The sequence below is a fragment of the Silurus aristotelis genome, assembly GCF_946808225.1.
Source record: "Silurus aristotelis genome assembly, chromosome: 25".
Taxonomy (NCBI): domain Eukaryota; kingdom Metazoa; phylum Chordata; class Actinopteri; order Siluriformes; family Siluridae; genus Silurus; species Silurus aristotelis.
In genome coordinates, this window is record NC_139598.1 from 12,797,084 (window position 1) to 12,812,294 (window position 15,211).

The 15,211-nt window shown below is 38.0% G+C and overlaps 2 protein-coding genes across 3 annotated transcripts in view; one reads left to right on the plus strand and one right to left on the minus strand.

Moving 5' to 3' along the window:
- The window catches only part of tex10 (testis expressed 10), a 37,206-nt gene extending 36,448 nt beyond the window's left edge, over positions 1–758 (minus strand). The window contains exon 1 of the mRNA XM_083529882.1: positions 297–758. Within this exon, the coding sequence (XP_083386008.1) occupies positions 297–298 (2 nt within the window). The 5' untranslated portion in view covers positions 299–758. The remainder of the gene's footprint in view (positions 1–296) is intronic.
- A 1,674-nt stretch (positions 759–2,432) lies between these two features.
- On the plus strand, positions 2,433–15,208 carry LOC310719848 (uncharacterized protein). 2 transcript variants are annotated; one of them, XM_083530016.1, is made up of 13 exons: positions 2,433–2,582; positions 2,914–2,962; positions 5,294–5,324; positions 8,887–8,964; positions 9,048–9,187; positions 9,313–9,438; positions 10,142–10,187; positions 10,375–10,449; positions 10,566–10,697; positions 12,592–12,806; positions 12,995–13,099; positions 13,524–13,587; positions 13,699–15,208. In XM_083530016.1, exons 2-13 carry the CDS (start codon positions 2,915–2,917, stop codon positions 13,719–13,721), a joined length of 1,083 nt encoding a protein of 360 aa, XP_083386142.1. In that variant the 5' UTR covers positions 2,433–2,582; position 2,914; the 3' UTR covers positions 13,722–15,208. The 2 variants fall into 2 exon arrangements, with proteins under 2 accessions (XP_083386142.1, XP_083386141.1); XM_083530015.1 differs by lacking the exon at positions 5,294–5,324.
- The last annotated feature ends 3 nt before the right edge of the window (positions 15,209–15,211 follow it).

Here is a 15,211-nt window from a genome sequence, read left to right on the forward strand (position 1 = left end):
GGCAACACTCCCCATGAGCTGAGTGCAGGAAAAACTCCAAATAAATGCATTCTGGAAGATGAACGGTTATACATTTAGTCTTCCTGCACCACATACATAAACTGTACACAACTTAAATACTTAATTATATATTTAAAGTTATAATCCAGCTTGTTTTACATTATATTTATTACCATGTGACTGAAGAGATGCTACTAACCAGCACCATGCGAGTCACTACACTATTTATCCCAACCGCAGGACGTCTCATTAACCTCTTTACCGTCTACACAACCAATAAACAATCGCATACTTACATGTTTTATTATATTTAAGATGAATACGATGCGATTTAATGAATAATAATATGAACTCGATCACTGATTACTGTGTTCTCCACTCGTTCCACTACAATTGGGGTCCTTTGACTATACAGGCGTTTGCACGTCTGCCTGATTATAATTACATCTCCTGATAATCTTTCCAGAGCAAAACGAGCATACTAAATTTATTTTTTGTTCATTTCATTATTAATACCACGTAATTTTCACGTATTTTGCATTAAATAAGTAAAACAGTATGTCGGATTTTTTTTTCTCCTTCAAAAATTATTATTTAAAACAATTTGAAACTATTCATAGTTTGTCTTGTAATTGTTCGCCAACTTTTCATGCACATTTTGTTTTCTGTATGTATACTCTGTTTTAATTATAATTTTAAATAATATTAAAAAGATGGGGAAAGAAACAGCAAGCAGCTACTTGGATTTGGAAAGCCCCTCCACGGTAAGGCTGTCGCGTGCCTGATTAAAAACAAACTAACAAACAAACAAACAAATACATACATAAATAACATTTTTAAAAGTGCAACATTTAGCACAAATTTTGCTCGACAAATGTAAGTACATTATTGGTAACATTTCCTTATGTAAGTTTATTTTCTGTTGTAAACATGTAAATAGAACATGCAAACATGTAAGTATAAATATAACTTTTATTTTATAAAAAAAAATATATATATATAAAGTTTAAAAATAGGGATAAAAAATTATATATACAAAAATTAGACAGAAAGGTATGCGTATGTGTATCAAAATCAAATCAATCAAATAAGATTTGATTTGATTTGATTTGATTTACATACGCACACCTTTCTGTTCTGTGTGTGTGTGTGTGTGTGTGTGTGTGTGTGTGTGTGTGTGCTTTTTGGGGTGTATTTTACGCTGCCCTCTCCGATGCAGGCCAGGGGCCTATGAATAAAAGTTCTTAGGTATGCTTCTGTGTCGTATTAAGATGTCAGCATTTCATTCATTCACAGTATGCATAAATATGGCTTCTTTTTGCTCTTGTAGATAAAACAGACCACTGGTTTTCAGTAGGGGTCAAATCCACCAACTCCCTCTGCATTTGATTTCCATATTTGTGATAATAAATTTACTAGGTAACTCAAAAAAGCCCTGAATTCTCTATACAGTCATTATATATATATATATATATATATATATATATATATATATATATATATATATATATATATATATATATATATATATATATGAATATCATATATGAATATCTTACTTAGTCAATAACACTGGGCTGCTACAAAATGCTCACACATTTTGATGTGAGGGCATTTTAACAGCAAATAAAACTATTTTTAGCGAATATACCTAGCAAGAATGTTAATAAAACGTTATCAATTATTCACAATGGTTAAACATTTAGTTTGTGTCTGTATCCCTGGTGGTCTAGTGGTTAGGATTCGGCGCTCTCACCGCCGCGGCCCGGGTTCGATTCCCGGTCAGGGAACTAAGTGTTTTTTCGCATAAAATCCATTCTTCCTCCCTTCCACGACCCGTTTCAGTTTTCGTATAGAACCAACAGGTACACGGAGGATGCCATCTCATCTGGACTCTGTTTTCTCTAAGGTGCATGTGCTTAGGGATATCATAGTTAGCCATACTGTTACCCAGAAAACCTGGGGTTGTTTAATGAGGTTAAAATTTATGCTTGTGGTACAGATAATGTATGTGGGAGGTGCAGCTGTGGCTAAAGTGAAAGGAGACTTGCTGAATTGTGTTCATTGGTTTTCTTGCTTTAGTAATGCCATTCATTCTCACTGCATGAGATACCTGTCTGCGATGCATAATTATAATAATGGTATTATAACATCGATCGATTCACGTTCGACACCACTGAAGGCCTATGTGTGAAAATCATTCCCTGTCCCTGCAAAACTGAAAGATATAAACCTAAAGAACAACTGCACAATGCAAAGCGTCTTAAATAATGGTTCAGGACAAGAAAGAGTACATTCAGCAGTAAAAAGTTATTAAAGATGATCGCGGTTGATTTACAGAGTTTTAGATTTTAAAAAATCTCTTTGTATTGCTTCCACTCTATAATCCAATCCACTTGGTGGCGGTAATGCACCATAAAGCTGGTTTGCCAACAAATAAACAATAGAGGAAAAAGAAGAACTGGCGCGCGCCGGTCCGATCCTCCAGCCCTTCTGTTTTTTTGTTAAAGCGCATGCGCAAGACGAAAAGGACAGAAGAATCTGTAAAGGTTTTCATTTTGTCAGTTGAAGACGAAACGAAAGTAATTGTTACACATTATTAATAATAGTTAATCTAAGTATTATTACTTTAAATTTATACCGAGCTTAACAATTAGTTAGTAAAACGCTGCATTTTGTTGCAAATGTCACTGGCTAATACTGTCGCGGCTAATGTTATGCTAGCTGCTGCGGTTTAATCAGAGGCGAATCTCTGAGGCGGTTTATTATTACGCATTTATAGTTACAGTTTTTGTACAATTTTCTGTCAGGGATTTTTTCCCCCTTTTCTTACATATAATTATTCGGTAGCGGTGTTTCTGTGTGACGGAGATAAAGAGAGGTCATACTGAGACTTTGTGTATTTATCCACAGTATGGACGGCCTGGGGCGAGTGCAGCCCTCTCAGCAGAAAAAGAAGAAGGTGAGTGAACAACAATTATAATAATAATAATTGGACTACAATGTGACGAAGGGTACGTGGGATAAACGCCAGGGTTCATCGGGCGTGTTTTTGCGGGTGTCGTGTGTTTGAACACGGTTGCAGGTTTTGCTAGTGAACGCACGCGCATCGTGTTTACACGCAGCCTGGTCAAACAGAAGGCCGAGGGATCTGCTGATCTTCCACCTGCTTACTCGTGATAACACAAATCATGGCCTCGATCCATCAAGGCCTGCATATTTTAGAGAAAAACACTACCACAATTAAATGTCTCTGACGCCCTCTAGTGGCCGATTTCTATCCTCTGCAATTCCCTGGTTAGGGAATAAGACGAACAAAAGAAAAAGACAGGGTGGGTGTGTTACTAGTCACATATACATTACAGCAGAGTGAAATTCTTTCTTTGCATATCCCAGCGATGTTGGGAAGCCGGGGTCGGACTCAATACCTGCCCCTGGAGCAGAGGGCTTGAACCCCTGACCTTCCGATCATTTACTGGGACCCTGACCTTGTTTACATATATGCAGCTTCCACTTATCTTACTCATACAACTGAGCAGCTATGGGGTTAAGTGCCTTGTTTTGGGACCCCCGCTTGTTTTGGCTGGGATTTGAACTCATGAACTTCAGATCCAAAGTCCAGTGTACACAGCTGTTCACATACTTTTGACCAAATAGTACAGCAGTCATGGTTTGTTACAAAAAATGTTTAAATCCTACATCTAATTACCCCAGATTGCGTCAGGGGGAAAAGATAATAATAATACCTGTGGGGGTGTCGCCCACAACTAAACGTGCATATTATATGATACCGCTATACAGGGTGGGCCACCAAAAAAGTAGCCCTTAATCGTGTTACTGGTGTTGGAGGTGGGCTACTTTTCCATGTACGTATTCTATGATTGAATTATAATTTAATTATTACTTATATAGTTAAAATGTAACTTGACTAATGTAGAATGAAACAAAGTGGTAAAAAGTCGATAAAATGGAAATAAAAAAAAAAATGTAATAAGCGTTTTATTCTCTCCGTGGGTACGACGTCGGATTTCTCATCCGAATGCCTCGGGTTCAAATGCCAGCACCAGCAAGCTGTGCCCATGAGCCATTTCCATGAGCAGCATGGTCATTTATATAGTATTCACAAGCACGCAGCAAGTGTTATGGAGGTGCTGTGGCACCAGAGCTCACTTCAGCTCTGCAAACACTGAGACGCACTCGCTTCCTATTGCCTTGCTGTCTAATCAAGTAAAAAGGCGTAAACATAAAGTGATTTTTGACATATTACTGATGCTTTGGATGCCTTTAGGGAAATGTTGCAAGTTTTGATAGCAGTTACCTGTAATTGTTTTAATTATAATGATTATTTTTAAGAATCTTGTTATTGCTGTGTAAATTCAAGGCCTTCACTTATATTGAGGTGCATGTAAAAAAAAAACAATAATAACCATGATAGGATGGCTGCAGAAGTCCTGCATTCATCATTCTCTGCAGTTTTGCACATGCTAAGCAGTGTGACTTTTAAAACAATTCTTTATTGAAGTGTTGTTTTTTAGCTTCATTCTTTACAATGCAAATGTCTGACTAGCCTTTGAGCTAGTGGGAGTCCCCAGTGTTGTCAAATATTTTGTATTTATTTAAAAAAAAAATTCATGCAGCATTATTATGCTGCTTATTCAGTATCTGTTTTTATATATATATATATATATATATATATATATATATATATATATATATATATATATATATATATATATATATATATATATATATAAGAATAAGTAACTAAAGATTCGAGCTAGTGGGAGCCTGACATCAGGACTGTATACATTGCATAACATGACACTCTCATCAACAGAATGACTACCAGGATCTTCTGTGCATGCTCACATGAAGGAATCAAGGACAGATGCTTCTCAGGGGTCACAACCCCATATTTATTTTCTGACACATGGGCAATGGTGCATATGCAGTATTAGGCATAAGTGCAGCTTACTGCCTAATTTTTTTAACATAAATTTTAGTCATGAGTTTTTTCATGTCTTTCTAAAAGTAACCCCATGCTGTCGAGGGAAGAGACAGATTGCTGTTCTTGCAGTACAAGTCTGTGACTGACAGAACAGTCAATTGTGGCTCTATGACCTTCTCACCCAAGAACAGACTCCTGTGCTAATGGAGAGATCTGAAGAGGAGGATGGACCACAGGAGAGTTGGGGCATTGTTCCCAACCTCGCATGCTGTTCTGTCTCACTAACTCCTCTTTATCTCTTTCTCTCTCTCTCTCTTTAATGGGTTTACTTGTCATCTATGACAGAAAAAGAATCAGCTCTTCAATGGAGATATAGGTAAGTCTTGCCCTCAAAGCCCAGTTCTCTTATTTTGACCTTCAGCACTTTCTGGCCTTGGTGATTTTATTGCCATGAGCCACATCTGAGGTCTCTAGAGCTTTAATGTAACAAACAAAAGCAGTCCTTATATGGCTGTAATGAGCTTTAACTCTCTTTCAAGAACCAGTTTTGATGTGAACCAAATGATTAGTCCTGTGTGATTGCATTGCATTTAGTTTTCTGACATTATTGCAGGGTGTCCGTAGGTCCTTAAATACAAATTCTTAGATTTAAGATTCTTAAATGCCTGATATTTTAAACCCCTTATCCCTCCGTTTTGCTTCAGCTGTTTCCAGCCATCGTTAAGCATCATGGAGACCAAAACGCTATTGAAGGAAGTTAGGCATAAAGTTCAGGGAGTGTATCAGTCAAGGTTTTGGTTATAATAAAAACCCTACCAAACCATGAACATCCCTTTGAACAATTATTGAAATCATCAAAGATAACTGTAAATGGGCCGGAGAGTTTCACAGCTTGGATGTGTGAAACTGTTCACTGGGCAACAGCCTGGATGCATCACAAATTCGGAAATTTCAGAAGAAAGGCATGAAGATTTTAGCCATTCGAAATCCTGTTTGGAGTTTGTCAAATGGCATGCAACAGACAAAATGTGAAAAAAGAGTCTTGTGTCTGAGCAGAACAAAACCTTTTGGACTTGGAACAAGGTCCTACATTTGAGTTGAGAACACTATTTTCATGGGATGCTTTCATCGGGAGTGACTTGGAAGCGGGAAAGGAAGATGGAGGCCAATCCTTGAAGAAAAGCAACCCAATCTCTCAAGTGTGTGCTTGTGCCCAAACGTTTAAATTCAATGAAGATGCTGCAAAGAAGTTGAACAGTTTTTTTTTTTTTTTTTTTTACGCTAAAGAGAAGCACGGAGTATAAAAGAGAAGCTATGTATATTGGTTGTTTAGAAGAAAAAAATAGTAGATTTTCCAAATGCAAATTTAAGTTTACAATAACTGCAATTGTACATAATACCTGCAGACACCCCTTTTAATTTAATCTGAGCAACATTAGAAACATAACATCCTGTGTTACTGACCGATTGACTGTTTTCTGGTGTTTGTCTTTTATGGGCGTTAATGAACTTTAACCGCAGGAGTGTGTTTAATGGTGACACATTGGGGGACACATTCCTGACATTTGATCGCCAGTTGTGTAATGGTCTTTTATTAGATGGAAAGGTGGGCTCTTCTTCATGGTTTACAGTGCATCTGGAAAGTATTCACAGCGCTTAATTTTTTCCACATTTTATCTTACAACCTAATTCCAAAATGGATTAAATTCATTATTTTCCTTGGAATTCTACAAACAATACCCCATAATGACATATAAGAAGTTTATTTGAAAATAAATTAATTATCCCATGTACATAAGTATTCACAGCCTTTGCTCAATACTTTGACGCATCTTTGGCACCAATCACAGCCTCAAGTCTTTTTGTGTTTGATGCTACAAGCTTGGCACACCTATTTCTGGGCAACTTCTCCCATTCTTCTTCGCAGAACCTCTCAAGCTCCATCAGGTTCGATGGGGAGCGTCGGTGCACAGCCCTTTTAAGATCTCTCCAGAGATCTTAAATCGGGGTTCGAGTCTAGGCTCTGGCTGGGCCACTCAAAGACTCAGTGTGCTTAGGGTTGTAGTCCAGTTGGAAGATGAACCGTCGCCCAAGTCTGAAGTCCAGAGCGCTCTGGAGCAGGTTTTCATTAAGGACGTCTCTGTACATTGCTGCATTCATCTTTCCATCGATCCTGACCAGTGTCCCAGTTCGTGCCACTGACAAATATCCCCACAGCATGATTCTGCCACCACCATGGGTCACTGTAGGGATGGTATTGACCAGGTGATGAGCAGTGCCTGTGTTTCTCCAAACATGACGCTTGGCCAAAGAGTTCAATCTTTGTTTTATCAAAAAGAATTTCTTTTCAAATGGTCTGAGAGTCCTTTTGGTAAACTCCAGGCTGGCTGCCATGTGCCTTTTATTGAGGAGTGGCTTCCATCAGGCCACTCTATCATACAGGCCTAGTTGGTGGAGTGTTGCAGAGATGGTTGTCCTTCTGAAAAGCTCTCCTTTCTCCACAGAGAAATGCTGAAGCTATTTCAGAGTGACCATCAGGTTCATGTTCACCTCCCTGATTAAGGCCCTTCTCCCCCCAATTGCTCAGTTTGGCCGGGCGGGTCCTGGTGGCTCCAAACTTTTTCCATTTACGGATGATTGAGGCCACTGTGCTCATTGGGACCTTCGATGCTGCAGAAATGTTTTGTACCGTTCCCTAGATCGGTGCCTCTATACAATCCTGTCTCAGGGGTCTACAGACAATTCTGTGGACTTCATGGTTTGGTTTGTGCTCGGACATGCACTGTTAACTGTGGGACCTCATATAGACAGATGGGTGTCTTTCCAAATCATGTCCAATTAACTGAATTCACTACAGGTGGACTCCATTCAAGTTGTAGAAACATCTTAAGGATGATCAGTGGAAACAGGATGCACCTGAATAAGGCTGTAACATAAAATGTGGAAAAAGTAAAGCTCTGGGAAATCTTTCCGGATGCACTGTATATGCCATAAGAGCACATTCTGTTGGAGAAAGCCATTGAAACCTGTCGAGATGCAGACAGGAAACATTTTAGCTGCTATCCAGCATTCAGGGTGGTGAATGTCTAATAAATTATTATTATTATTACTATTATTATTTGCTGGAATGGGCAGGCTTTCTGATTAAATATAGTAACCACCTGGAATATGACTCTGGGTTTAGGTGTGTATCTGTAAGTAATTTAGAAGTCTCTGGAAAGTTCACCAAACCTTTCTGGTTTTGGTCACCATAAATTTATGAAGAACAATAAAAAATACAAGCACTTGCTGTAGTGCTGCTTATCAAGCTACCTTAATTCCCTTTAACCCAGTGCTTTCTGGGTGGACATTTTGACCCATTTGGACCATTTTTGAATGAAGTTTCTTTTGGTGGACTCAGTCTGTGCCTAAAGATCCCCTGGCATTAAAATGTTTTACACATAGAGAAAATGTTATAAATTAAAGGAGAAATGATAACTAACAAAATAGTCCTCCATAAGTTTTTGTTTCCAGGTCCTGCAAAAGATCTGGCATGATGCTTAGGACTATTTTTGAACTGTGTTCAAGTAAAAACAAAAAAAAAAGATCACTTCTGGAAATGTTCAACCTGATCTATTACTAATGTACAGAATCAGCCAAATAACTGCACCCATAGTGATGCTTCATATTTGACTGGGGCATTCATACTTTTCTTGTTGACATGGATTTCTTTGATGGAATCAATCAGGGCCGAGTTATGTTGTCCAGGAGTCAGTTTTCAAATGTGGCTCACTTGCTTTTGCTCAACCCTTTTCCACTCCGTTAATACCCGTGAGGGAAGAGCAGCGTAAATATGTGCTCTGTTTATTTGTGCACCATAGGAATAATTAAAACGCCCAGTCTTCTCTCATTTTGTTGTATGGGGTGTAATCGTGTCAATCTTTTGCAATTCCCCTCAGTGTTCACCAAGCATGGAATTATTCAGACCGTTCCCTCCCTCGCCAAACGGCTGAAAACCGTCACAGATCCAGTTGTCGGTATGTACTACGTTTTTTGTGAAGTAATAAAGCACATTGTGGAAATGTATGAGTACTAAGTGTTTGTGTGCGTTTGTGTGCAGGCCTGCAGTATGTATGGGAGTATCGCAGCCCAAGCAAGTTAGTAGCCCCCCATTACCAGTGTCGACTGTGTAAGGTGCAGCGGCTGCAGAATGAGATGGCAGCTCATATTACTGGCTGGAGGCATTGTTTCCAATACTTGGTAATACCTGTAGTTCTGAATTTAAATATATTTCTTTATTTCATCCCAATTTATTGACTAGATCAAATTGCAAAACTTGTCTGTGACTTTTTAAATTTATTTTTAAATATATCCTCGATAAACAGAAACATGCTCACCCAGACAAAATGCCTTATGAAGAAGAGGAAGTGGGAAGGAACCCAGTGTTCAAAAAGGAAATGCGAGTGAATGCCACTGAGGTGGAAAGTGCAGAAGGCAGAGGTCAAATCAAGGTGAGAATATGCAAGTACCATCTGTACAAGTACATCTTGTCCTCTACTACATGCATAAAAGCAGTGTTTGAGAAAGCATTTCTCAAAGTTGTACAGTAATCCCGTTTTACTGCGGTTTGAATCTGGCGCCCCCGGATTATCACGGAATTGCATTTGCCGCATTACTAATTTGTTTGGCTGATTTTCCCGGGCTCTAGGGGATAGCACGATACACCAAAAACATCTAGGGAATAGTTTTTTATGAAGTTTTATGTTTAAATTATGAAATTTATTAATAAAAATATAATTATTAATTATAAAATGAAGTAAAATGTTAGTACAATACTGTATTACCGATAAACGGGGGATTACTCTGAGTGATTGTAGTGATGAAGGGATCTGTGAGCCTCAAAGTTTAATATTTTGCTGCTGAAATTGCTCATTTGGACAGCAGTTAAACTGCATAGTAAATAAAAAGGAAGCACACTGGCGTTCTTATGTCTTATTACATTCGTCTCATATTTCTCGATTATCTGGGACAATTTTATAAACATGGGTCATTGCATTAGTACTTATATACATATGAGTTCAGTGTGCCATGAAGTATACAAAGTGCTTTTTCTCCTAGGTCAATGTTATGTGAGAATATTTGCAAAGCTCCAACGTACAGATCATACAAGTTTCTGCTTGACCCAGTGATTCACACAAACCTGTTTCTCTTTAGGTTATAACTAGAGAACCTGCTGATGTGCCAGCCTTTCAGAACATGAGTAAGTACTACATTGCTCCGCAAAAGTCCGATGTGGATTTCAGCTGGCAGCTTTTTAATGCAGAATTTTGTGTACTTTCATTAAATATTTAAAAATAAGTGTACAATTTTCTTGGTTTATGCTATATAAATATATTATGGTAATGGTAAAAGTAGCTGTGTTCACTGTGTGTGTGTGTGTGTGTCAGAATCTGCTTTTCCTGCCGCAGCTGGCCCTGGCCCTACAAGTCTGCTTGGACCAAATTCTGGAGGTTTTCACCAGAGTTAGTTTTGTCTATATATGTATAAAGGGGGCAAAGTAAAAAAATAAAAATTATGGCCTATTTTAGATGTCTCAGTAGATTAAAAGACATTATTATATTCTGTCACATTTTCTCAGGTGGATCTTTTGGTGGTTTTATGAACCAACCCTTTACAGATGATTTCGCACCTCGTGGTGGCATGATGTCTGATTTTCTTGGTGGCTCGAGTGATGGGCACCTGAGGAGCCCTGATCGCTATGGCAATTCTGGTTGGTGACTTCTTTTTTTTTTTTTTTTCTTTTTTTTTTTTTTTTTAAACATTTGTACTTTTTTTTTTTTTTTTACAAGTTTGTACCTACCCAGATACAGACTAAATAAATTGCATACTAAAAGACATATGCTTTAAATTACAGGTTATTGGGAAAGAAAAAAAAAGTTTCTTTTATGTACGTATTCCCAGAGGCTCCTCTTCTGCATTTAAAGTAACGTTTACCTCGTTTACATATTCAATATCCATTTCTTCTTCATAGGAAGCCACACTTACTTCTCTCTTTTCCTAATCTACAGTTCTGCTAATTTTTTAGAAGCTCTTTTTATGAAAAACAGTTCCCCTTTTCTCGCATCTAGTTTAAAAACACCTTGTTTCTTTTGCACCTAGTCAAAACATCTGTTTTTCTCGATGACAATGTGCAAGTGTTACCTTTTAAGATTTACTTACTTTGTTCATACATGGTTTAATGCGTGACGCTCGCATAATTCAGTGCCCTAGATGCCACAAGAACACACTTATCATATATTCTTACTTAAAGTGAAGGTTCTATTCTTCCATATATCTTTTATGCTTGTCATGCTATGGTTTGTAGGATAAACCTTTTTAAGTTAATGTTTAAATTTCATATAATTAAAACATACTGCGCACTCTAAATTGAAGAGCCACTTCGTTGAACACGTTGCTCTAGAAGTTTATTTCGAGCAGGTCATAGTAAAAGTAAAATGAATTGTTCTCTGCCATTATCAATTTTCAGAAATGGGTTGGTATATTGTGATGTACATTTATATTTTCAAAAGTTTTGGGTCACCTGGTCATAAGTATGGTATATGATTTTTTGAGCATTGCATTCCACTCCACATTATAGTCCCAATTTGCTCTTATAATTCCCTTCACTCTACTGGGAAGATGTTTTGGAGTGAGCTTATGAATATATTTGTGTTCATCAGCCACAATGGTATTAGGAAAGGCAGGTACTGATGTAGGTGAGGAGACCTGGGGTGCAGTCAGCATTCCAATTCATCCCAAAGATGTTCAGTAGGGATGAGATCAAAACTCTATAGCAGGCCACTCAAGATCTTCCTCTCCCAAAGCATGTCTTCAAGGAGCTCAATTTGTGCACAGGGCCATCACCATGCTGGAACAGGTTTGGGTTTCCAAGTTCAGGTGAATGCAAAATGTAATAATGGCACATCTAAAGAGGTCCAAATCGATTGAGCGCCTCCAGCTTTGTGGTAACAGTTTGGAAAAGAACCACAAATACCAGGAAAGGTCAGGTGACCCAATACTTTTGGAAAAAGTGTCCAAACATCAATCTTGGGTCAGGTGGAGAAGACTGCAGAGTATCGAGAAACAGCGCATATTTAGCAGCCACTTGCGTTAGCAGAAACTGGCGATGCCGTCTTTTAAGTGAGGACATGGGGTCTTGTGTCAGGTTACGCTGTACAGGGATGCGTTTGGCTGAAGCCTAACGACAAAAGTTTCTGAGATAATGGTAACTGGGGAGGGCCCTCGTTTGGGGAGTTTTCAAATGTAATAGTAACAAGGACACACTGTGTATAAATGAAGATGATTATGCCACTGGAGAACAGATGATCTCTGACATGTCCTGAGTATGCTCTCAGGTTGATTGTGGTTTCACTCCAGTAAACTCTATTGTGTGTTTAAACGCTTTTTATGTTTCTTGGCGTCTTTTTTGAGAATAATTATTTTTGAGACATTATTGGCACCAGAAGATCCAGCTATTGTCGCGGCCGACAGGTTCTATGTTCCGTCAGCTTCAAGTCTCTACAAGCCGTAGAAAACAAGTATGACAGGAGCACTCTGGTGCTGTTACATCTGTAAAAACTGCTATTTAAAAAAAATCTATACACCAGAACTTATTTCCACCCCAGGACCAGATCGAATGATGGGAGATCCAGCGAGCATGCAGTGTTTATCCAACAGCAGATCTGTGTACATGGGCTCTGACGGATTTGGAATGGGCTCACGAAGTGATGACATGGGCAGACCGTACTCCAACGATCTGCTGATGAACAGCAGCGATCGATTGATGAGATCTAAAAGCCAAGAATCCAACAACACCCTCGCAACGCTTCTCAGATGTCTGGTACTGTTCTATATATTTGTCTTACGAAAAACTTTACATTGCATTTTGCAGATGCAGCGTCTGGGTTGTGTTTTAGGCACTGCTTTGATTCTGTTCATGCATGATGATCTACAGGAGAAATATAAAAACTGAAATCTAGTCAAAAACAGTCTTTGGCAATGGAGTTTATTCGTTCTTGCGTATTTCAGGACACATTCCGCATCGAGTGTGAAGATGATGCTCAGATCGTGCTGAAGATCACACAGAAGCTCACAGACGTCTTGATGGAATACCGTCTCAGGTCTATCTCTTCGGTAAGCAACTCGACTTGGGGACTCGGTGGTTAGTGAAATAGGAACGATGTCCATTTACGGAGGCAGACCAATGGTGCAGTCATAAGCGTCTTCTGTGCAATTTACAGCTGTCATATAATAATTACATATCTGAATTTTCAGAAAGCTCAAACTTTTGGACAGAGTGGAATTTCATGTATATTTAGAGGCTCCCCAATATACATGCAGACACAACTTAGTTTTTACAGCTTATGATTAGAGGAAATGCATTTCATAATCCTTGATTATTGTGTAATTGACCCTCAAATGTTCCATACAAAAGATTTTTGTCCTTGTTGAAAAATTCTGAGTTACTATTCTTACATTGTGGTACATCTTTTGTTCGATTGTTCCCTCTAAATTTGTTCCTCCATCCTGTAAATACGTACATTTAAATGTTTTTCAGGGACCCAGTATGAATTCTTCCCTCATGCCACTGAGCCCCAACAGATTCTCCGACAGTATGTCAGGTGCTCCATCAATATGAATTCTTAGCATCTGTGAACATTTGAGAATTACACAAGAAGTAAACAAAATCTTGTCCAATATAATTTTTTTTCTCCTTTCTTTCTTTCTTGCAGGCTCTTCAAGATTCTATAACTGAGCAGCTCATGTAATTTTGTTCATTTCGTTCACTGTTTTAATGTACCTCTTAGTATGACCCTTTTTTGTTTAATCCTTGAAGTTGAAGACTACATCACTTTTTCCTTGCAGGATGTTTAAAATACATAAGGATTGTTTTGACTTTTAGTGATCATCCTGTTGTTGGTGCATTTAGAAGTCTCCATGTTTTGTATACTAATTTCAATAAAAAGTTGGGAAGAGAAAAAACCCCTAAACAATAAAAAAAAAATTTTTTGTGTAGTTGATGGTATATTTATCCTGCAGTGATCAGTTAACGGATATAGTTGTAAATTGAAATCCTGGAGCCACCAGCCTGCAGTTGTTGTATCCTTGAGCAAAATTTTTAATTACTCAGTTGTATCCAAGATCAGTTGTACATTATTGGGATAAAAAAAAAAAAAATCATCAATCCTAAATGCCAATGCACATTCAAGTCCATAAGTATCTGGGCAGTGCCAATTTTTGTATTTTTGTTTCTGTATGCCAACAAAATGGATGAAGCAATCAAGTGAGCTTTAATGTCATAGGATCAAAATCAATTGCACAAGCTAACATAAGAATAATAAATAATTAAAAAACTTGAATGCAAATCATTTGTAGTCATTTACTGCCTAAAATCTACAACTCATGGACTTCACCGTATGTAGTCTCCGCCCTTCAGATACTTGAACCTTATTTGTCGGTCCTTTTGCGTTTCGTTTCATTTTCAGAAAAGCATTATTTTGCCTGAAGCTTTAGGGTTGCTTTTACTGTGTCATTTGGATCATCATTCTTGTGTACTGTGTCAGTTTTGCAGCATTCTTCCAATACTGAATTGAAATGATAAAATCTGAGAACTTCAGAATTCAAACTGCTGTTATGCATCAATTGGCAGTCACCAGTCAATAAATTCCAATTCGGATAACGAGCCTTTACTTTTCCTGTCCGTGATCTGGTTTCAGAAATAAAGGCTTTTTTTTTTTTGTGTTTCCCCACAAAGTCTACCCTGACCTTTCTGTCCTTGAGCTTTTCAGCTGTATGTATCTTTACAGTTTATCTATTCATGGAGGTCTCTCCTGATAGACTTCGACATGATACGCATACCTCCTCGAGAGTGTTTTCGTCTCCGCTGATGTTCTATATGGGGGTTTATCCAGTTTTCTTCCAGATCTCTTAATGTCATTTAGCTTGTCTGATGGGTCTGTTTTCTTTAAAGGAAAACAGCAAGTGAAGAAGTCCATCGTTAACACCTGTACAGTGGGAGTTCCCAGATCTTTTATCTCCCTAACATGTAATGAAATAAGGTGTTGATACTGTCCTTAAATGGTTAATACAATAGTTTATTAAATAATTTGAAATAAATCGGAATGTCTACAATTTTGTATTTGTTTTAAGGGCAGGCAGAGGCAAAATTAAATACTTTGAGTCTAGCAGTGTTATTTTTATTTAAAAAAATGGTGTCTTAAAGAAAAAAACATCCAATAGACATTA